Consider the following 24,928-nt stretch of genomic DNA (forward strand, 5'->3'; position numbering starts at 1 on the left):
GGTGAGACACTGCATTATACACACCTCCTTCTTAACATAATTTAGGCTTTTTGATCCTTTTAAAATTATTTCCAAAGCAAATCAGCAGCATCACCTGCGATTTTTTTTTTTTTTTTTGCTCCCTACTGGTTTCCCATAGGTTTCTTTGGGTTCTAGGCACACTTGGATTATTAAAAGTCAGAAATTGGCTGTTGAAAATTAAAGAGAAAAATCTTTGATTTTTCAGCATTTGATCTATAGGTCTAGTAGTTTACTTTTATTTCTCTGATTCAGTGATTTTTTTTGGCCGAAAACTGATTAATTCATAAACTCTTAGTCAGCATCTCTGCTTGTAAAAGTACCAAAACATGAAAGTATAGGCTGATATACCATGCTTTCTACCAGGCTTTTTGGAGGATATACTGGTCCTTCCCCTCGTTGTAAGAACAATATACATTGCTTTCTGTTCTAGGTGATCCTAATTACATCTATTTAACAAGGTATTTATGTCACTTTGTTTCTCAGCAAAACCTTATCAATATAATAATTAGCAGGACCAGACCTTGGAATGTAACTCTCTTCTGTTAGATAACTAGCAATTAGACAAATATATTCCCCAGAGGAAGAAATTTGTCACAGCTGGAAAAAGAAACTCAGATCCAAGAGCAAGCCAAAAAATAGAGATAAGGGTCTCCACAAAGAACATAAGTATCTAGAAGAGACGATCCTGTGTTTTTCTTGTTCCCAGTTCTTTAGCTTGTCAAGGGATGAAATTATTCACCCACCTTCCCACCAGTTCTGCACTTCCAACTTCAATTAACAAATTCATTCTGGACCTTTCTTTCAGTGCTTAATGCCCTCCCCTCCCCTTAAAAATGAGAGCACTGGTGAATAATTTACAGTGTCTAGAGTGCTTCTTTAAGCAGATTAAATTTAATTTAAAATTCAACTGAAGATCAATGCAGATTCCTCAAAACACAAAAGCCAAGATTATTTGACTGTTCATTGCTGTTTTCTAAAAGGTGGTGTTCAACACAAAAATTTGGAACAAACCATATAAGAGAACAGAATCAGTCTTGTACAAAGGCAAAACCCTACAAATAAAGTAATCTTTTGGATACTAACAGGCAACCCCAAAAAATAGTTAAGGTATGCAATTTACAAAGACATTACTTTATTCTTTGTAAATACAATTTTAAATTGAAAAGGTCAGACAAGTAAAATTCCACATAAGTGATTCATGTAGCAAGTACACAATAAACAGAGAATAACCAAACTTTATTCTATGAATGAAACATCTGGGCCCTGAATATCTGTAAACAGTTTGAAACCAAAGCTGAAATTTGAAGACATTATCCAAAGTTGCTGGAGTGTAAATCAAAATTACAAAGAATCCTGCAGCTCACTGCATGTTTGTTAAGCATTTCTAATCTCATACAAAACTGAAAATGTTCAGAAGAATTTAATTGAACAAGTTTGACATTCATTTTCCAGGAAGATTAAACCAATACCTAGCCTATATTCAGGCTCTATAGGTCAATGAGTGCACATAAATGAGCTGATTTGGGAATGTATTACACATACTCTCCACTCTCACTCCTTCCTGTATATGTATATTAAGCCACCAAGGATTAAGCCACCACAATACTTATTTTAGTGAAAATTTCTTTATATTAAATATAATATTTCATACTACATTTGAAAGCAAAAATGTTTATTCTGGCTTAAATTATTCTTGTTTGTTTGTTTTGTTTAAAAGCTGAAGAGTCACTTTCAAAGCAAACATTTAGAATCAAGAATTCATTCAGAATCCAGAATTCTCATTCAAAAGTAATAAGAAAAATAGATCAATATTTTTAATGACTTAATATTTCCAAGTGAATCAAGAAGTAAAGTTAGAGGTGTGTTTATTTTCCCATAAACTTTAGCATATACAAAAATAAAGTGCACAGCTCTAAGTGAAAAAATCAGACCTAGCTAAAATGGTTTTGAGGACACTTAGGTGACAAGAGGTCTGCTGAAATGGCTCTTTCAAGATATATTTTCTGCTGCAAATATGAATTCCACCTAAATGTACTCTTCTTCTGTAATATAAACAGCCACATCTGTAATATGAACCCATTTAAATGGAAAATATGGACCTAGAATTACGGACCCATATTGCAGATTGAGAGTATCTGTAGTAAATTCAACGTGGGTTCACATTCCTGTATTTGAGAGCAAATTAGTTGTTACCAACCTACTCACTGAATATTTGATTGAAATGTTAGAAATTACATTAAAACATTATGAGCCATGATGGCATTTTCTTAATAGCTCCTCCAGTTAACTGTGCATGTGTGGAAAATTTCTTTAAATTAGATTTTAAATTTATCTATTATGGGATAAACCCTATTTCATCTAGAAACTCATATCTCTGGTGTTAGCTGAAGCTGACAGAAATTCAGTACAGAATTTGATGCATTTTTATCAGGGGCTGCCATGCTATCAGAATGATAACAACAGGATTTAAATTTGAATTCATTTTCTATGCAATTTATTAATTCATTTTTTATACCAAGAAGTCCATGGCTCACACATGTATTTCTGCTTAGGGAGAAAAGTGTTAATGTCTATCACTAATACAATATTTTTATAGCTTTACAGTACCATACATTTTAACAATCTTGGAAACTTAAGAAGCTGTCTCAAAGTAAGCAATAAAGCAGAATTCCTCTCTGTGCTTACTAGAACATCTGATCCAACACTTTTCTTTTTAATAGCTACTCATGACAGAGGTCACTGTATGTTTTGTAAGGTTTTAAAATTCAATCAAGATAGAGCTGATTATATGGAGAGCTCACAAGAAAGACATTAAGGCAGAGACTTCTTAACTCATACAACCAAGGAGAAAAAAGTAGCCACCATTGTCACACTGCTTGAAGCAGGACAGATTTCTCTTGTACAGAAAATGTGGAAGGCAATCACAGCTTCACAGTTTCCTGGTGCTTTCCATCCAAACACCACATAACACTAAAGAAACATTAATGAATTACGCTGCTTAATATATCTACAAAGTACAGTAAGGAAGGAATGGGGGGGTGGGGGGGGTTTGGCAGATATCTGAAGTTGCTGATCATAAAATGACCCAAAGCAATGTTCGGAAACCGTGAAGAAAAAAATTACATCTTTTTTCATAATCTACAGAGTTCATTGTGAAAAGTTAAGGAAAAAATCACTACCAAGATATTACTGGTTGAGTAATTTTCAATATATGTGGTTTTTCAATGAAAGGAAAAAAGAAAGAATTAAGAAGAAAGCTCATGAAAAAAAGTTGATTTCAAAATCACGTCTGTTATTTAGGTTGTCATCCATTTCTCAACTTCCAGAGCTCCTAAGAGTCCCATTTAAGTTTTAAAAATACAGGACAAGTTAGCAAGCCAGAAAAATGAAAATTCAAGTTACAATTAATTAATTCTTCAGATTATTTAGTAAAGGTGTGAACAACTTTTCACAAAAACAGTAGCTTGAATGTTAAAAACATGTCTGGACATTAGCACTTCCAGTTCTTGTAAGGCTTGGAAAGGAGAGAAAATTAACACTGTGTAATTATTTTAAATCATAGGTGGAAAATCTTACATTATGAAACAAAACACAAACACTATCAAAGATTTTTCTAGAATTCGATGGATTTCTTTAGGAAATTTCAGTCAATGTAAATAAAGAGCTTTCTGTTAGTGTGTACCCTCTGATGGAACACATATTTATACAGCCCAAGAATGTATTCTAGCATCATTTGAAGCCAGTATTTGAACATTTTTTTGGAAATTTTTCTCTCAGTTACATAATTCTGTTAAAATATAACAATAGTTAAGAGCTGGACTCAGACTGCAACACCCCTTTCGTTTCAAAGTATATACTTGCAGCTTTTAGGATTACTTTCCGCCTAATACAAATGAGGCTAAAACATTTATTAAAAAACCTACAAAATGTTCTAACTATAGAAAAATATCAGTGATAAAACATCATCAGAAGCATTTAATATCAGAGCAACAAATTCTTGGCTTCATTACCTTAATTTAACTATATTAAACAAAACATTTGATTAGATGGCAATGATAAGGTCTTATGTGTCTTGGCAGGAGTAACAAATCACAGTAACAAGTTTTCTTACTCTGTCCCTTTGCTCTGACAAACCCCACGTTCATGGGTTTAGAATAAATAAGTCATAAATAACAATAGGACTAAATCAAAATAAAATTGTGCATGTGATATCTTACTGTGTACCTATCATCTTCATTATTGTTCAAAGGTTTTTGGCTCCCATTTATACAAAGCTCTCTTCCATATTTGTGCACAGCAGAAAAGAATCCACAAGTCTGGGCTTTACCAGCTGCTGAAAATCTGAATCCTCCAGCCCCTCAGGACTCATTACTGCCAGTCTCCTCAGGGCTGCCTAGAAAAACAAAACATCATTGCAATGCAGTCAGGTTTGGCAGAGCGTCCATTGCAGGAATCCATTATAACCATACCTAAATAACAGCCAAAACTCAAAACTGGACTCTGCAGGTCTATGGGTTCTGCTACCTGGGTAATCTCTTCTCACTGTCTTCATCTGTCAGATGAGTCTTCCCTCATGCAAAGTTATTCAATGACAATTATTTTGGGGTATTTTACTTTTAGACCTGAGCAGCAGGTCTAAGTACAGTACAAGCCCTCAGACACCAGTGATAATACCTATCAGAGCTTGAAGCATCTTGTGTCTCAAGGACAATATTTTTGGCACATTTTTATCAGAAAACATCTTCAGGCAATTACTAAAATATCAGGAGAAGCAGGATTTCTGAGACAGGGAGGTAGGTAATGTCTCAAGCAATAGGCATGGATTCAAGGAATGTGCAGCAACAACTTCAGTGAGACAGAAAAATCATAGTCTGGTTTGCTGCCATCGCTCTGTGGTCTCTGCTCTAACCACACAAGATTAACAAGTCTTCTTGGCATGTAGGAAGAATAATCACAGCATTTTCTATGCTCACATTTATACTTTCTTCATCCTGAATGAGACCTGCTTAAACGGACAAGCTGCAATACCCGAGCATTCCTTTCACATTTAAAATAATATTAATATCATAAAGCAGTGTCAAACTATATTCTTCAGTCTTCGTTCATCAGAGCTTGTGTTCCAGCCCTAGATCACCTATGTCCTCCAGAGGCCTCTCACAGAATGCACAGTGAAATCATTCAGCTCTGGCATTTGGCTCACTGTCCATGCAGAGCAGGGCCAGCAGATGGGATCTTTCTCCTGAGCAGAGACAGTCTTAAGCTTCTGGTGCCCACTCCTTGCTAGGCTCTGTATTGTCTTAGTGACACAAATAGAACAAAAAATTGGATTGGAGTGGAAGCAAGAAATATCTTTTTCTCTTTTTGGATGTTTTATATAAATATTTTCAAATATATGTGTGAGTGCAGATAAAGGGCTGCTACTCCTGTGACTCAAGGCTAATTTCAACAAACATAAAACCATCATAGAATGGAATTTAGGAATTAATGAATCCTTAATTTCCAAAGTGCTCCAAGGAAATTTTTTGGTGCCCAGTAATGTGAAGATGAAGCCATTTTTTCTTATGTGCTTAAGTCATCAATCTGAGGATGAATAATTGACAGTGTACAGGATTATGCTTAAGGGGAAAAGTAGGAGACCCTGACATGAATTTAAAACACTTCAGCAATACCTATGAATTTTGAAATCTAAAGGGATGTTTTTCCTTAATTTCCCAGTATAAGCATGAAAGGAAGACTAAAATGTACATACCAGACATGCCACTAAAACAGAATCACTGTTATTTCTTTCTGTTGGTGATCTGCAAAGTTTAATCAGGCGAGGAATACCTGAGAGCAACAAAAGAGTGTCAGAAGAAATAATTTTGAAAAAAAATTTAGAAAAACAACTTCTTATTTTGTGATTTTTTTTAGATGCATCATATTTATCTTTTTTTAGTAGATATGATCCCTAATGCAATGATGATATGCAAATACTTAAGAGACTTTTCATTGAGCTATGCAGTTCACAGCAGTCATAATTAATAGTTGTAAAGCATAAACAAATAAACTGGGCTTACTTGCTCCTGAAATTTCAGAGTGGAAATTGTGACCTCCATTTCCTCCCTACCAATCCTCCCACAAACCCTTAAAAAACTCCTACCCAAAGAACACGTTCCCTCCCATTGGATTCATCACATCTAGACCTGCTGGGGTCCCAGTTTTCTGTGCCCTGACAGATCCTGCATAAAGGAATGAGCAGGCAGCACTGTCAGTTGGCACAGCAAGACCACCATCCACTATGTCTTGAGTGGATGCTGCACCTCAGGCTTCTCTGGGAAACAAGCCAGAGGTTCATTTAGCTCCATCTCCTCCATCATCCACTGGACAGACTCTATAGGGAGTATCTCTTATAAAGTTCACCAAGTGAGGCTCAAAATTAAAAAGAGCTTCTCCACAACTGGCAGTTGCTCCCTCTTTCAGTGCCATTAAGAAGGAGACACATCCTTACAGCTGAGTTTTACAGCTGCCTCTGCCACCTCGGGATCTCGGCTGAGCCGTGCCAGGGTAACCGCAGATTTCTGCTGGACTCGCTCACAAGCTGCAGCTTCTGCTGGATTTCCAGAGGAGGATTTCTCAAAGAGCATCTCCATTAAAAGTTGAACACCTGAAAGAATACAAGAGAGGTTATTATCCACTCTCCAACAAAAATCTCAGTGCAAAAAAGGGGAAAGGAAAGCTGGGTTAATACAGAGCAGCCACTCCTCAAAAAGGGAAAATGGAGAATACATAAATGAAGGCTGGAATTTTGACTTCAGCACCCAGGCACATCTGATTTATGCATAAGTTTATCTTCATTATAAAGGTACAGAACTTCTGGAACTAGAAAATGCACTAACTCTTCCCTCCTCTAAAAGTTGGTATTTTAAATTTCACTATTTTTTTTTCAGTCAACCAAATGTTATTCCTTATTTGATTCTAAATTAACCTGAAGGCAATCACTAACTGAAAAACCTGTAGTGACATATTTCAGGTCTCTAAATGAAGTTTCACTCTCAATTCAAGTAATTTTTTTGTTTGTTTGTTTACATATTTTTAAGCAAGCCTTTAAAAGTTTCCTTCTCAAACTGTTTAAGGGTATTTTAGAATGAGAAATCCTTTAATGAAGGAAATTATTAAATTCTGTTTCTTGAACTTTACTGTATAACTCTTGACTCCAGAAGAGACAATAAAATAAAAACTGTTGAAGTAGCTTCATTAACTTATTGTTGCCTGTAGGAGTTGATATTCTTTTTGTAGTACCACAAAAAAAAGATGATTTCTCTTCTAGATTATTTTAAGTGCAAAAAATTATGTGCTATTAGACTCCATATGCATTAGGCATTCAGATTACATCAGGTAGCACCAGAGGATTTTAACTGATAGAACATTTGCATAAATAATTCAGAGAATTATCATCAGAACCATGCAGCTAGATAATAATCAATCAACATACAAAAAAGTCAGAGTTGAGAAGAAAGTACCTAAATTCTCCAGCATTCAAAGAACATTCCCAGAATGTGGCCTCTGACTAGCACCTGTTTATTATAACATAAGGCAGACACAAAAAAAGATTTTACACGCAGGATAAGTGCCAACCCCTCTCAAAAGCCAGGGAGCAAACGCTTCTTGTGAAATTCCATGGCGGCATGTATGCACATATTTTACTTGACCTAGCAAAGCAATATATGTGAATTTTCACTGTAATTTAATGTTTCCCAAGGAAAAAAAAAAAAAAAAAAAAAAAAAAAAAAAAAAAAAAAAAAAAAACAACAACAAACCAAAAAAAAAAACCCTGAATTTTAAGGTAGGTGTATTAATAAGGCATTTACATCTTACAACAATATTACCTGTATTACCACACTACAGGTTGCTGAAACACATTTTACTACTTTGCTTTGCATCTAGGAGTAGTAGCAACCAGAACACCAGCAACATGGTCACAAATGCAAAGTTTCCTAAAACAGTGGCATTTTATTTCGTTTATGTGGAACCATCATAACTCATTTTGCACCCTGCAGCAATGTGCAATATGCAGCAGAGACAAGATGCAAAATGAAGCTTTATTAGTGAAGCCTTTCTCCTCTACCTTGTAAAGTACTACATTTCTATTTAGTCAGACTCTCCATAAATAAATAAAAAATATAATTCAGCTAAAATCCATACCATTTCCTTGAATGATTTCTGTGGCACATTGGTCCAACACAGACATGTTTGCCAATATCGTTACCACCTGTTGTTAAAAAGAGAAGGAAATATGAATTCCAGTCCTACAGTTCAGTAATGTTAAATATCATTGTGGTTCATAAAATAAATATGGCAGAAATATGGCAAGTATTTGGGAGTGCTGATATTGCACTGAATTGGTTCAGGTGAAATGCTAAGAAATCCTTGCAAGAGATTTGGAGCTCTGATTCAAGGGAATATTTAAGGAATATTTTTCAGTTTTGTTGAAGTCAAGAATTGTGTGCATGCCAAGGCACTGTCTCAAAAGTAACTAGACTTAAAATTCTGTTTATAACTTTCCAGAAGTAAAAACCATGGTTAGGCTTTGCACCAACACATTCTGTGTCGGTATGTGCAAAAGCACATCCTGAGATCTTGATTTATAGCATTTCTTATCCCAAATACCTTTAACTGTTTTTGAGATTAGGTGTTACTCAACTTGTTTAAAGTGATGCAGCAAGCCACTAAAAGAGTGGCTGAACCCTGTGGTGCTGTTGGCTTTCAGTCAGCCATTCCCATTATTGATATGACATACTTTCTCACACATCCTGCAAGACATTCTTCTCAGTCCTTCAAATATTTTGCTTTTTGCATGCAGACACATCCCAATATTAACAGCATATGTGAGAGACCAAATAATAAATGCTAGAGATCATCAGAATGCAAAACAGAAATAATATTCTTTCTTAAGAGGTTTTAAATTTTCTCTAAACTAATTCAGGAAAACTGACCAGCCTCAAAAATAATGGTCAGTTTTGGAATTTGTTATCAGCTTTTTAATAGTACAGTGTCACTTCAGAAACCAGCAAACTTCTTAGATGTAAGGAGGCATGAGATCAAATCACCATTCTGATCTCACTTTGCCATTTCAAAAACAAGGATGACTCATTTCCGATGCTGTGACATAAAGGTCTTCCACTTTTGAAGGTGGTGTGACAGTGTCATCTCCCTGAATAAATATACTTACTTAGCATGCAAATGAGTTGCTGAAACTCTACAGAGTGACAGGTAGAAATATGGTAACTCAATGTATGTCTATGTATTTATTCCATATTAATTATTAACTGTGTTGCAGGCAGAGTGTATATGTTTTCTCATTCTAAATTATATCCCGTTAATGAAAATTGCTTCCTCTGTGCAGAATCTGTACCCCATGTGGCTCTCTAAGCCACAGATGAAGAATTCAATTAACCACAATTTGAATACATGCCAATTATTCCACTGCTTCAAGTTATTTTGTCTAATAAGTATTTTCATACATAAAAATAGTTTGTGTGCATCTTTTGACACCAAAAAATTATTTGAGGTTATAGCTATACTTCCTTCATGTTGATTATGTGGCCCCCATGTTTTGCAATATTTATGGACTAGCTTAGAGGGTTTGTATGTAACATTCTCCAGAGGGGTGTAAAAAAGACCCTTATGATCAATGACCATCAACTTCTACCTGTATTGTCTTCTAAAATCTCAGTAGGACTCAAAAGGTAGTTAAGTCATAGATTAGCTCACTCCATATGGATAGACTTTTTTTCCCCAAGAAAATTCTTTTCCTGTGAGGTAAACAATGTAATAAAATAGGATAATGTATAAATGTAATAGGCAAGCAGAACAAACAGTTGACTTTAAACGCTTCATTTCCCCTAAACTTTCCTATTTTCAAGTTCATGCAACTTACATGAAAATTTCCTCTGTAATACAAACCAAAGTTCAAGGAAGTCTCCTATTAAGGATGAACTCTCTAGAGGAAAACACAAACAAATGTAGACTCAATTTGCATCAGAAAGTAACACTTCTGTGTGCACTGGTATTAATGAAGTCTCATCTCTTTTGGATTTATAGCTGATGAAAAAACTTAAATAGATATTTGCCAGTAGGTTCTCTCCCACTGCAGATTTTTTTTTTCTTTTTGTATACAGAAGCTTATATTGCAGTCTTTATCTTTGCTTCTCTTCCCATTATCTGGCTCCAAATTTCATAAAGCCTTAGGCAGTCTCAAAAATAACTACAAAGTCCTGTTGAATCAGCAAACCAGTTCAGATGTTATTGTGAGACATGGAGCACACAAACAGATACAGATAAAAGTGACTGTGTAAGCCTCATTTAATACTTGAAAATTACTGGAAAAAAAATACATATCAGAACCTCTTTCAGAACTGAAATTACTTTGAAATAATTAAAAGTCTTGAAGATATTTAACGTGGAATCTCTACTGTTCAACTGCAATGTTTAGTATCAATTTCATTAATTGCTCAAGTAATTGATCCCGTAAAAGAGCACACTCCATGATTACAAAGCACTGGCACCTGAAAAAATTTATGATTCTTGCAAATATTTTGGATTCCTAAGCTACGCAATGAACTTGTGGTCAACTCAAAGTGTAAGAAAGAAGACATCCTGAAGACAGGATGCATGATCTCTCATCATCTGTCATTGCCTTCCTACCATAGAGAAGGAATGTGCTGAAGCCACACGCCAATTCTTGACCTGTGGGATTTGTAGATGTACTATGAAGTAAATTTTTTCAGGGAATCCAGCATAATTCCCTACCCCAGCACCTGCATCTCTGCTAAGCAGAACTGCTTTGGAGATGGATCTTGACCTATGCATTTCCAATATCTGTATTTCAGCAGTGCTCTGCAAAAGACTGACATAGGCTGGCCTGTCACTGTCATATTTTCTGGAAAAATCCCTTCACCAGGATTTCTTCTCCTGGGAAGCTGAGAAGCCTCAGAGAAAAATGAAAACAATACTTATCTGATTTTCTTCTCCTGTGTTTTGCTGCTTTGGAATGTGTTTGGACATTGTTTACCAACAGGTGATTGGTTTCATGTGAATTGTTTTTAATTTATTGGCCAATTACGGCCAAACTGTGTCAGACTCTGGAGAGAGTCATGAGTTTTCATTAGTATCTTTTAGCCTTCTGTCTGTATCCTTTCTGTATTCTTTCGTATAGTTTAGTATAGTATTATTTAATATAATATAGATGATAAAATAATAAATTAACCTTCTAAGAACATGGAGTCAGATTCATCATTCCTTCTTTGATCTAGAAATCCCACAAATACAAGACTGGCCCACACTCCTTTCTCTGATCTCCAAATCCATCAAGAATTGTAGCTGCCTCCCTCTGCTAAACCTGATGGATGCAGTTTGTGAACTGGCAGCCCTAAATCCACTGTACTAATGAAGACCACAGAAAAATAGACTTGATCAACAAATAATCAGCATAGAAACATAGAACGGCTTGGGTTGGAAGGGACCTTGGAGATCATCTAATTCCCATCTCTGTCATAAGTAGAGACACTTCCCACTTGACCAGGTTGCTCAGAGCCCCATTCAGCCTGGCACTGGACACTTCCAGGGATGGGACATCCTCAGCTTTTCTTGGCAACCTGTGCCAGTGCCTCACCAACCTCACAGAAAAAATTTCTCCCTAATATCTAATCTAAACCTACTCTTGTTCAGTTTGAAGCCATTCCCCTTGTCCTGGTTCTACATGCCCTTGTAAAAACTCCGTCTCCACCTTTTCTGTTGGCTCCCTCAGGTCCTGGAAGCCCTATGACATTTGTTTGCCCTCAGAAGGGAGCTGGATGGATGATTCAGGTCAGTGTCACGAGTAGCACTGCTAAAAACAACCAGAGGAACAGACCTCCAGGGCTCTTCCTGTGCTCAACACCTGCCTGCTTCCCTGTGCTCTGCACACCTGACCCCGGGGGCACTGAGACACAGGGCAAGGCAGAACGTCAGCAACGGAATTCTCAGGCCAGCTCATGTTTTAGCACCTTCTGAAGGGGCACCAGCTTAGCAAAATAGCAACATGCAGAGATTTCACTGGGAGTGGTAAGATTTTTCACAAGAATAAGAGATTAAGCAGTTAAAACTGGACTTAAAAACTTAAAATTTTTAAGACAAAATTGAATTTAAAAACTTCAGAACTTAAAAAAGCACACCCAAAATCAAGAAGCTTTGAAGGTTCATCTTTAGATGGTTTGTTGGTGAACTGAGTATACAGGGATATTTGAGAGAACCCTTAAGACCCATGGAAAATTTCCCCGTTTAAGAAATAAAATTTAAAAATAACAATATTATTTCATATTTTTCAAATGTCAGTACAGCATCATCTTCTTAGTCTTTCAGTTATTTTGGAAATTAATCTGAAATGTAATCAAAAATCTCCATTTTTATAAGCAAAATAATTAAACTGATATTAAACACAGATAGATCTCAAGTGACAAGATCAGATATTATTATAAATTTGGCAGTGTTGCTCTTTTTTGGTTATTCTATATATATTTCATAATTTAAATTTTGTTTTGATTTCCACACAGTTTCCTTCCACTCCTTCAGACTTTCACACATATTGAATTTATGAGTGGTGAACCTTCCTTTTAGGTTCTGTAGTCTGCTTTGCCCTGAAATTTAGGAATTTCAGTTGTCAAGAACAATTTAAATTTGAGAAACCAGGGTTGATTAAGAATCTTTAAAATTGCTTTCTTCAAAAAACAGTCACCTTGGATTTTTTTTTGCTAAAATACATAATTACTAACACTATAATAAAACTTTTCTAAACAACTAATGGTGACTAATGCTCATCAACCAGTGTTCAGAGGCACTGAATCTTTGCTGCAAAACAAAGAACTAGATACAAACGTTTTGCTATAAAATAAGATACAATGAGAGTGTAAATCTGTAGTTATCAAAGAGTTTTAAACTTAACGAACACTTGAGAAACAGAAGGCTTCTCTGAAAACTTTCCCTTAGTGGGAGATTTAAGAAAGTTTTTCTCTTTTATTGTGAAATGAACTACTAAGGAAGAAAGATGTCAAAGGATTTGGAGGATGAAAGCACACATTTTAGCCTGCTAAAGGGCCAATATCTTCCACAACTGAGGGTCCTTACCTCATTTGTGGGAGGGGGAAGTCTACAGATGTGGAAGGTGCAGTGCTAATATACCTTTATTGATAATAAAGGCACACTGCTCAGTAGGCTTTTATCAACAGTCCTGACATAAAAAGAAAGACACAAGCTCAAAATAAGAATTAGCAAGTAATTTAATAGAGTGGCAAAGTAGATCAATATAGAACAGCTAATTCTCTTAGTTAATTACTCCTTTAAGGCTGATTCATCGCTAAGTAATATTAATTTTTGTACATATTATAAAAGCATTTTGTAATTCTTTCAAATAAATGACATAAGTGTAAATCATAGTGTGTCTGCAAAGTTCCAGATAGCCATCTTCAGAAACAAAGTGGCACCTGAACACTACTCAGAAGCAAGACAGAGTCTCTGTTTCTGAAGAGAAGTCAAAATCATCTGAATGTCACAATTCAGGATCCATCCACAGGGAGACAGCAGAAGAGCACATTTAGCAGGCATCAAGAACAGGCATTACAGCAAGCTGAGGTAGAAAACACCTTTCAAGATATTATCTATCAAGAGAAAAAACTTCAGTAAGAAATCTTTGGATATTCTCTCTGGGACATTATAATGTTTGAAAATAGAAAATAACTCTAATGGCTTCTGATAGCCATTTTGGGATTGGGAACTTAGGTTTTCTTCCTGAAAACAGAAAATAAATACAGCTAGATGAGCAGAAGAAGCTAACATCCCCCAAAAATAACAACAGCGGTTAGAGACAGGACTTGCAGAGTCTAGGTTTATTCAGAGACTGTGCCAGAGACTGTATTTTTGGCATGCTGAGGCAGAGCAACAGAGACTAAAGCTGTAGGAAACTTACATTTTGGAATGAAGGAAGTCTTTACTACATTTTTATTTATGTTACTTCCTATTGCTGACTAATGTAGATAAGGAATAGGCAGAAGAGCCAGGTTCTCACATTATTTGTTTTAAAGAAGAACACAGGACACGCACCCTGTATGGGTGACATTGTCAAAATACACATCCCATAAACCAGAGCACATGACTAACAGAGTGATCAAGCTAGTGGCCACAGTTTTCTGTCTTTCAGGTTAAAACCTGGGGGGAAAGAATCATCTCTCAGACTTCCTTCTAGGCATTGAAAAGCTCCTTATGCTTTTCAAACAGGTTCAAGCAGCCAAAGGCACCTAAGAGATCTGATCTCCCCAGAGCAGAGCACAAATGAGCCTTTCAACACAAATTACTTTTTCATCTGAGCTGAGATTTTCTTCTTCCAGCTGAACCCCTTGCTTTGCAAGTGGGAGCACATTGTCTTATCCTGCATAGAATCTAAAATATGAGAGGCAGAATTGGAACTAAGCAGGAATTTTGTCTCGAAAAATCGTAGTGTTTAAGATAGACAGTCAGTTTTGAATTCCTGAAACATAACAATCCATAACACTGACCACATAATGCCAGTCAGTACTGTTATTTATTTATGCTAGTCAGATGTGCATGAAAAGAAAGAGATAAGCAGTTAAACAGAAAAACAAAAGACATCAGGAAAATTATTACAATCTTACATGGGAAATTAACTGGAATATCATTAAATAATGGTGGTGTTAAAATTCAGATAGTCAGGTGACTTTGGCCTAATTTTCATTTTTGCACCTGTTACCAGCAGTCATGTTTCTTTCTTGATTTCTTAAGCTTTTAAAAATTACTGAATTTTTTAATTTACCATTTCTCTTTCTAGCTATATTAGTTGAAATCATGTTTTTCCAGTGTGATCTAGTCAATACTGGAAAGGATCCATTTTAATGTACAGTTTACCACCCACGGTGCACAGTCAGGTCTCTCAGAGGGAAGGGAATTCCAACCACGTATCTAGTGATCATGGTATTAATGTCAGATCTGGATATTAACAGAGACATGTGCAAAAAAACAGTGCAGATATCCTTTTATGAACTTGTCCACATGTAAAGGCTTTGTTAATAAACTCCCCAGTATTCAAGAAACTCAGATTGAGAAGAAGTACTGCAAGTTTCTTTCATACAGACAGAGATTTTCAAAGAAAATCTGAAAGAATTGTTAATACTCTTCTCATTAAAAACATTCTTCTCAAAGGCTTTCACTGGGGGCTCAGTAACATTTAGAAATCAAAACTTCTTTATATTATAGTAACATCTGTCTCTAATCTCCTTTTGACAATCTTCATTTAAGGGGAGAAAAAAGTGAGGAAAGACAGTAAAAATAAACAAAACTGCCTGATAAGGAAAAAAAAGGTGAAGAGCAGAGAAAAGAATGTGGAACCTAGAGGAAGAATGGTATTAAGGACTTAAAGTCTTAAATGACACAGAAGATCTCCTTGTCTAAATCAGCAGCATCTCCCAAATACCAAGAAGACAGGAAAGAATTTATTAGGAAAAAAAAAAAGCAGCAATCATTCCAATTTTACCTTCCAGCTAAAGAGCATTTCTCCACCTCAAAGTGTTTTGAAATATAATTCACTGATTTTAGACCTAGGAATAACCACTTTAAAATGGATGTTTTCACTGCACATTAATTCTTTGTCTGCCTGAATAAGAGAAGCTCAGAAGGTGTTAGGCTATACCTCCACAGCTTCACAGGTAAGGTGAGAATACTAACAGCACTGAAGAGACAAGTGGGAATGCAGAGAGAAAAATTGTATTATACATAAACATACTGGGCCCAAACATACATATTTCATAGTTTTCTATGTAGAGTCTAAGATGATGGTTAAAGTCAGGAAGATCTTGGATGAGAAGGGGTTTTAAACCCCTCCTCTGACAGATGTTAAACTCCATTAAGACTGTATACACTAACTGCTGAATTTAGGCATGAAACTTTCTGAAAGGATATTTTGATGCTTTTTTGAAGTAAGAAACCTGCTCTTCAGAAAACAACTACCTGCAGAAAGAATCAGAACCTGGGACATTCATATCCATTTTGATCCAAAACTGGGGACTAAGGAATCTGGAAAATAGTGCTTTATGACTGTTTTTTTACAATGTATTTTGCTACAGAACGAAGGAATCTCAGTATAACATTGCTGGCTACAGAAGCAGTCACATGCTTCTGTAAAATGGGCAATAATAATCTTGTTTATCAGTAAATCCAGCTCTCAGTTCTAGATTTCTTTTCTGACCTAATGCAACACTGCCTGGGAAATGAAAGAAGGAGGTTGGTTTTTGGATAATAAAGACAGGAAAGGTTTTTTTAGTTTAGGTTTTTTTAAAGATTTTTTTAAAGGTTTTTTTATCATCTGGACAAAAAAGCTTTCCAGAAGTCAAAAGGCAGAACAATTTTAAGGGTGCTTGAGCAGTAAAATATTTTTTGCAGCCAGTACACAATCTATATCCAAATCCTGGGCAGAATGTTATTTATTTGTATCATCACAGAGGGTGATAACTAATAATAATTATATGTCCTGTATAAAAGGACACAGTGTGAATTTAAGATGAAATAAAATGGCACAAAGGAAAAAAAAAGTTCAGTTTTCCTTCCTAGCATTACAGCTGTCTTTCTCCCAGATTTGCTTACAATAAAACACACCTCAGTCTAGCAGAATACAATTACTAGTAGTAATATACTTTAAAATATCAGGTAGTTTTCTATAAGTAGTTGTGCTACTTAAATATTTGTATTGACAACAGAGTATTTAAGTTTGAGTGGTCTTTTATACAATTTTCTAATATTCAGACCACATTTTGTATCAGTTGTGAAATTTGGTTTAATCATTTCAACATTTTGTATAACTCATTTCTAAATCATCTTTTTCGCTGACCAGGATGCCTTGATCATTCAGAATGAACATTAGTCAGGACATAATCAGCATGAAAATGTATTTCACACTGGTTCCATAATCCAAAATAAAATCTTGAGTCAAAAAATTTTCAAGCCTACTCTTTAATGTACATCTCCCTAGGCAAATGTCTACTGCCTGGGACATTATATTATATATTCTGGGAAAAGATTCTGTCTACATTACTTACCTAAAAGGATTTCCTGTCAAAAGCCAAAATCGCAATTTATGATACTATTATAAAATATAATATTGTAGTGCTGTTTTTCTTTTCAGCTGAATGTATTTTCTTCATTGCAATGATAGGCATAGAGCAAATTAAAAAGAAAAATATTCCATGAGACTGCTGGAATTGGCAGCCACAATCCCCACCCCCAAATACAAGACTGAACAAGGGGAGCTATTCAGTCAAACGCACACTTGTTCAGGAATTTGAAGGAAGACTTCTCTCAGGTCTTTGGCATTAGCAAAACTGCTTGACTAGTAGCTCTTAAAGACAAGATGAGCAGCACTCAGATTCCACCAGGACATTCAGAGCTCAGTAAAAACCCCAAGGTAGGATTTTATAGTTCCCATTGTTGCAGGAGCCAAGGAGTCAGCTCAGAAGCTTCCTGCAGTACACCACAGAGAGCACCACCCTTTCTGCTCTAGTTTCTCATTCTGAGAAGGAAGGTGAGGTTTTTTGGGGGATGAAATCTCCTAAGTTCTTGGAAGGAAGCCATTCAATTTTGTTGTTCATCTAGCTAGTGAGATGAACTTGCAGTTTGCAAGCTGCAAAAGGCCTGGAACTAGCCTGTCACCTTAAAAAGTCATACATCTTTCTTTCAAGATCTACTTTCCTCAAAAAAAGAAGGGGCTTGCTGTGCTACCCACAGAGCAAACTGCAAACTCACAGCTGACAGCAGAATACAGATGAGGACATAAAGAAATAAGGACATCAAAACTGTGAGAGCATACAGGAAGAATTTTAAAAAAAGACTGTGAAAGATTGTACATATGTAATAGTACACTACAACACCACAACTGATATCTCTGACTTTGTCCAAAGAGCACTACAGTAATTATGGCCTAATTAATTTTTTTTATACACAGACCTGAGCTGAAAAACTAGTAAGTGCTATTAATAGAAGGTAAAGCAGCCCCAGTAATCCCTCTAGAACACCAATAACAGTTTCTAGGGTTCACTGTGCCTTAATTTCCAAGGCTTGGCTGCTGGTTAAGGACGAGCAAAGCTTTCTGTGGCAGTGCAGATCCTAAATCTACCATAAGCAATTTTTTGTAGTCTATATCTACCATAAGTCATCTTTCAGCTCCTACAGAGCCATGAAAGGGAAGGTTGTGAGGCCTGAATGGTGGACTTTTAATTACAGTCACAAGGTCTCATGAACAGAAGTAGGTTAAGGGAGCTGAGTACTGACCTCCATCCCTCAGCAGTCACTACTAAACCCTCAGGTCTCATACACATCACTGCTGAGGCAAAATTAATCACTGAGATGCCAAATAAGCAGTGCTTCTGCACCACCCCATTGCATAGGAGTGCCTGAGAGGAGCAAAAGAATTCCCCCTGATTTCATCTGTTCATTAGCATAGACCTTTAGAATGCTGTGTCCCTTTACTAAAAAAAAAAAAAAAAAAATTAAATACTGGTGAGAAGGAAAGGCATAAGTACATCAGCAGTACTTGCCAATAAAAATTTGCAAACCATCTACCAGGCAGACAGGACTTGGTCCAAAGCCCACCAACGTCAATGGGCTGGGGATCAGGTCCTTATTCAGCTTTTGGAGCTAATTCCTCTTTGAAGTGACAACTGTACATTTAGGCTCCATATATATCTTTGCCTCAAAGCTCTGTCCACTCAAGTTTTGAATCCCTCCAAAGAGAGAGATCCCATAACCTCTCTGGGTCTCTGTGTCACTATTTGGCCTAATTCATGATGAAATAAAATAAATTTTACTATCTTAGATACATGGAACTGCAACTTTTTTTTATTTTATAATGCTTATTAAAAAATTAAAAAATAAAAAAAACTACCAAAACCAAAGAAGGAACTAAAGCAGATAAAGAAAGAGGCAATATAATAAAAAAAAGGCAAGAAAGGATAGGCCATGTCAAAACAGACACAGTGCTGAAATCTTTTGGCTTTTACACAAATGTGACAGAGAAATTCCTCACCTGATCCCGGGAATAGGGAGTATCCACTATGCGTTTGTCTGAGCACGCTGCTAGGAGAATCTTCATTGCATTTAACTGGAGCAATATTTCACAAGCCATGGTATCAAAGAAAGTGATATTGGCAAGAGCTGCTGAAGCCAGCAGGAAAACTTCACCTGAGGAGGCTTCTTGGCACAGTTCTAGGAATGCAGAAAATAAGATGAATAAAAGTCATTCCTTCAATGCAGCATTTAAAGGCAATATTTAAGCATCTGCAGCTTGCAGTAGTGATCTTATTAGCTGATATCAAGCTCATAATCATGGAGATAAAGGAAAGAAAAAAGTATAAACTTAATTTTGTCAGTTATGTAACATCATAGAGGTGTTTAGGGTGGAAAATACTTCTAAGATCATCAGCTCCAACCAAACCCATGTCTGCCAAGTCCAGCAATAAACCATGGGCCCAAGTGCCATAGCCATACAGCTTTTAAATACCTCCAGGGATGACGACTCAACCACTTCCCTGGGCAGAGTGTTCCAGCACTTAACAACCCTTTCCATGAAGTAATTTTTTTTGTAATATCCAATCTAAAACTCCCCTGGCACAACCTGAGGCCATTTACTCTTGTTCTATCACCTGTTACTCGGACGAGACCAACACCCACCTCACTGCAACCCCTGATGAACAATATGCCCTACCTAGTATACCATTCTACTGGGAATATTTCACTGCATGTTGTTCAAAATAAAGCTTGATATAACTAAATAAAATCAAATACACGAGGCAGAAAGCTAAAAGTAAATGATCCATATGAGAATAATTCCATCCCCTTCTTAAAACAAGGTACATATACATGTTGCCTATCTCTAAATCTAATTCTCTGTAGCCACAAATCACCCTACATATTTTTCAACTTCAGTAATAAGTGCTGAAGAGACAGCTACCTTTTAATCCCTTGTATATATGTACTTTAACTAAGATTTGAATCACCTGGTAATGGGATTTCTGCGTGGTTTAAAAATTAAACATATTACAGTAATTCAATTACTGAGTTATAAATATTACAAGGAAAGTGGTGTGTGATTACCGAAACGGCTCTTGCAAAGTTATACATGTTCTATTTTTAACGCTTACATTTCTTGGGCAGAATACGTACAGCTAAAATTCCTGTGGAACTTAAAGAGCAACAACTGAGGAATGATCCACCAGATAATACATTCTGGATAAGCTGTTCAGATTGGCCTTTGACTGCAGTACACTAAAATGACCCAGAAAATCATCTGAAACAAGCCAGGTCAGATGTTGCTAGCTACAACAGAACCAAGATCAGCACAGGTTAATTCCACCCACCAGATTCCGGGCAGTGGTGGGGCACAAGCTTCTCCATTTGTTGCTGGACATCAGGAATAAATTGTTCCCTTGATTTCTGCATCACTAGTTCTGTTTGGACCTATTGAAGAATGCCTAAATACGTCTCTGATAATTCCCAGCCATGGCAGAAACCTCAAGCACTCATACTACTCTTTTTTTTCTTCTTTAAAAAGCAAACAAAAAGAAAATCCAAAAAAACTGTATTCAAATTGAAGTTCTCCTGTTTAACTTTAACCACTGGGCTCACTAGAAAAAAACTCTAAATGTTCTGATCTATTATACATGAGAAATCAAACTAGAAAACCCAAACAGTACATCCTGACTTGGAGCTCTGGGAAACTGAATTTCCAGACTAGAGAGAAGAGAATGCTTGAATGAAAGCTTCTGACATTTGAGAGGGAGGGAGCACGCTACCAGAAATAAGGTATTCCTTTATTTAGAAAGCAATGAGAAATGTCATCTTGTTTTTCTAAAGTATCCTCACTGACACAGATTAAGGAAAGTCTTGCTGTTACCTTTGTCTCACTTGACCGTGGGTCAGGAGCCTACCCAAGAAAGACAGATCTTTCATTTTCTTGTAACAATACTCATAGACTCTACTTTTCCTCTGAATTATCATACAAATGGAAATGTAGTGGTAAGCTTGAATCCTAGCAAGTTTGGAAAATACAACAGGCATAAAGATTATCATCTCTCAAGATTGCTCTTTTACAGACAAAAATCAGACAAGAGGATGCTTTGCTGAGTCTTTCTTGAGGCCCTTAAGATAGACTTTCACACAGATACTATTTCTAAAAATATGCATAAATTCTATTCACATGAGGCCTGGAGTAAAAATATATTATGAAATTCTCTGGTTCCGAATTTAAAATTGTTATTTTATCTGTTAAGGGAAGGATGGTAAACATTATTTAGGGAATATTTCTAATGAAATACTCATACCCTAACCTGTTATTTTAGTCCTGTAGAAAACTTACTGACAAGTGCTGTCACGATTTCTTCCATATTTTCCAGAAAGCTGCTGAGATGCTGAGTGAACGTGAGATGTGGAGAGGTGATCTGGGCAATTACTGCTGCTGCTTCTGCATGGGTGGCTTCAGAATGGCTGGTGTCAGTGAGGATGTCAGCCAGGCACAGGATCCCATCAACCTATGGAGAAACAATAGGTACAAGTTAGAAATACTGCAGGAAGCACTTTTGCAACTAAAGATGGTTTTCTATTTGTCTTTTCTTGGCAGTGACTAAACTACTCAATTTATTTTCAAAAATAACTTAAACTTGGTGACCTTTGTGTCGCAGGAAGTTTCAGTTTAGCAACTACAAATGAGTTCAGCATATGAGTTTGTTGTCCTGCCAAAAGTCTTGCAGTTCCTTCTCCCTTAATGTTTCTGTGAAATCAATTTTGGCCCAACAAAGTCTTCTCTGACAGACATCTAAAGTTAAATATAAATCCAAAATAAGCTCTGATAAGCAAATGTTAACTGCTACTATGCCTCATTTGAGCTCAAGACTCAAACCTCAATGTGCACTAAGGTCTAAACAAAGTTTTTTTTGCCATTTTTCCCTGAAATTGTCACAAAGCCAACATAGTATCAAAAAGAATACTATTAAGATGACCCTGGCCAAGCTGCTCCTGATGAGTTTGCACAGAACTTATATTAAAGCCAGGTCCACACATCCCTTGCATACTTCAAAGGGAAACAGAATAATGAGAACTGACTTAAGTTTATGCTTTTAGAGTGCTTGAAGTGTTCTTACACAGTTCAGACAGATAGATCATATACACACATATTTGTTTAAATTATAGGAGACCCACAGGCACAATAAAAGATGGCAACAGGGCACACCCAGTGGGGTTTTGTGAGCAGCAAAACACAGAGTGTTCTCTGTGCACAGGGGCATAATCTGAACTTTCAAATTAACAGCAATGTGTTTCTCCCCATTTAACACAGCCCTGAATAATTTATCACATTGACAAGCAAGTAGTTAGACTATAGGATCATTTGGGATTTAAAAGGCCCCCATGATCACTGAGTCCAGCCTATGCCTGACCACCTCGTCAAGCAGACATGGCACTCAGTGCTGATCAGTCATGGTGGCTGCACCACCTCCCTTGGGCAGTACATTCCAAAGCTTGACAACCCTTTTCATGTAGGAATTTTCCTGATGTCCAGCCTGAACCTTCCCTGGTGCAGCTTGAGGCCATTTTCCCCTTGTCCTGTCACTGGCTGCCTGGGAGAAGAGGCCAAGTCCCACCTTGCTCCACCCTCTTTTCACTGAGGTGTAGAGTGATAAAATCTCTCCCCTGAGCTTCCTTTTCTCCAGGCTAAACACCCCCTGGCTCTGGACACTTTAGAGATACAATTAGGATTTAAGAAGGCCTAGTAATGAGATATACTTCAACACTCAAACAAAAAACAAGCCCACATTTGTGTTGCACACACACTCTTAGCTCTGTTACCCAGACTGCATTCTCTGTCTGCTCAAAGCTTCCTCACAACATCCATGTCCTATTGCCCCGACGACAGCAGGGATGATGCATCTGACTCCATGTTCTCAGAAAGCTAATTTATTACTTTATTATACTATATTATATTAAAGAATATTATACTGTACTAAAAAATACAGAAGGAATACTTACTCAGTGCTAAAAAGATAATAAAGAAAGCTTGTGACTCTTTCCAGAGTCCCAACACAGCTTGGCCAATGAGTCAAAACAATTCACAGCAGAATCCAATGAAACAATCACCTGTGGGTAAAAAAATCTCCAAACACATTCCACACAGGAGCACAACACAGGAGAAACAAATGTGATAAGAATTGTTTTCCTTTTTCTCTGAGGCCTCTCAGCTTCCCAGGAGAAAAATCCTAAGCGAAGGGATTTTTTCAGAGTATGTGAATGACACAAAGTCCTAACCATTATCTTCAAAAAGCGTATTTAGCAAATCTCTTATTCTCATTTTTGTTATTTATTAATACAGAATGTTGAGTTATATTAATTAATTATCCTGCAATGAGTATGAATTAAATTATTTGATAAGCATTGACAGTTACTGTATTTTATGAGAAAAGCTTTCAGGTAGATAGGAGTAAAATTTACCCTCTGTAAGATTATTCACTGGGATGGAGTTTCTAATAAGAAATAGACTATATTATTGAAACTCTAATAACACAGACAAATAGAAAAGAAATTATGTCTCTATTTTTCCCCAGATCACAAATGGTATTTATTGTAGAAGCTCTAGCCCTGGCAAAAAGAGAAAGAATAAATTTTCAACTTGAACTTTTTCTTGACAAGCTTTCAACATTAATCTACCTACAGCAAAATATTTCCTCCTAGTTATGGCAGAATTCTACAGCTTGAAACAGCAGAGTCACATAATTCACTGGGCTTCAAGGTATATTAATAGATCTCAGTGTCGAGAATTAATCTATGTCCTCACAAGATGATTTAGTACCCAAAGTGTGCTAGACAATATCATATGCAAAACCCCACAATTTTGTCACCTTGAAATCTCCCCAGATCACACCTTGTCTGGGGTCCAAAGGATGTTAATAACAACAGGCAGTATAAAAAGTTAAACATATTCCAAGACATTCAAAAAATACTTCACAAGAAAGTTCTTCTAAAATCCACTTCAGGTCTTCAGCTCTAAATTTACTGGTTAAAATTCACTTGGCCTACTTATATTCAATGCCCTTGACAAATGACTTAAGAGTACTTTTATGCTGTTTGAGAACAGGTAATGGCTTATGAAAGACAGGTACAAGTACATGGTTAGATTTTTTTATTACCAGTAATTGTGTAAATCTACATTAATGATAGACGCTTCTACTGCTGTACTCAAATTTTAAATCACATATTTGATTTCATTATTTGCTAAGTGATAGTTTTTGGAAATTGGGAGTTTCTGAACTGTGAATAAAAAAAGCAGATACAATTTTATTCAACACAGAGATAAATTATATATTTTGGGTCTATGAAAGCCAGCACTAGTTATTCTCCTTCCTTTTCAGAAACATAAAATACTAACAAATTCAGCCTAAAATTTTATCCATACCCTTTTTCCTCCCATCTTAAATATAGAAAATAAAATAATTCTACTTCAGCAGGCAACCCCATTTATAAGTGTCTAGCAATAAATTTTAAAATGACAGGGGAACAATCTAATAAAAGCACTTTAACATCCAAAAAGAAATTGCTGCTCAAAGCATTTTTATAATTAGGTTTCACACTGAAAGGAACTTTGGATGGCTGCCCTGTTTTCTGTTTAATTTTGGTGAAGTAATCAGCTAAATGTCAAATCTGTTCATCACCTTGGCAATACAAAAGAACCAGTTAGCCAGATAATGCAAACAAATGAATTCCATGAATGCAACAAGATGCTGTGAAGCCCCTGCATTTGAGGAATGGCGTTCAGTAAATGCTTGATCACTAATATTTCAGTATTGATAACTGG

At 36.3% G+C, this 24,928-nt stretch overlaps 1 protein-coding gene across 8 annotated transcripts in view; it reads right to left on the reverse strand.

Annotated features, from left to right (window-relative positions):
* Nucleotides 1-1,136: 1,136 nt before the first annotated feature.
* The window catches only part of INSC (INSC spindle orientation adaptor protein), a 134,039-nt gene continuing 110,247 nt past the window's right edge, over nt 1,137-24,928 (reverse strand). For all 8 annotated transcript variants that reach the window (XM_064425401.1, XM_064425400.1, XM_064425399.1 and 5 more), the window contains 6 exons: nt 21,446-21,617; nt 19,118-19,296; nt 8,203-8,269; nt 6,509-6,664; nt 5,771-5,847; nt 1,137-4,414 (listed from right to left, as the gene is read on the reverse strand). In XM_064425401.1, coding sequence (XP_064281471.1) covers nt 4,286-4,414; nt 5,771-5,847; nt 6,509-6,664; nt 8,203-8,269; nt 19,118-19,296; nt 21,446-21,617 — 780 coding nt within the window. In that variant the 3' untranslated portion in view covers nt 1,137-4,285. The remainder of the gene's footprint in view (nt 4,415-5,770; nt 5,848-6,508; nt 6,665-8,202; nt 8,270-19,117; nt 19,297-21,445; nt 21,618-24,928) is intronic.

The sequence above is a fragment of the Passer domesticus genome, chromosome 6, assembly GCF_036417665.1.
Source record: "Passer domesticus isolate bPasDom1 chromosome 6, bPasDom1.hap1, whole genome shotgun sequence".
NCBI classification, from domain to species: domain Eukaryota; kingdom Metazoa; phylum Chordata; class Aves; order Passeriformes; family Passeridae; genus Passer; species Passer domesticus.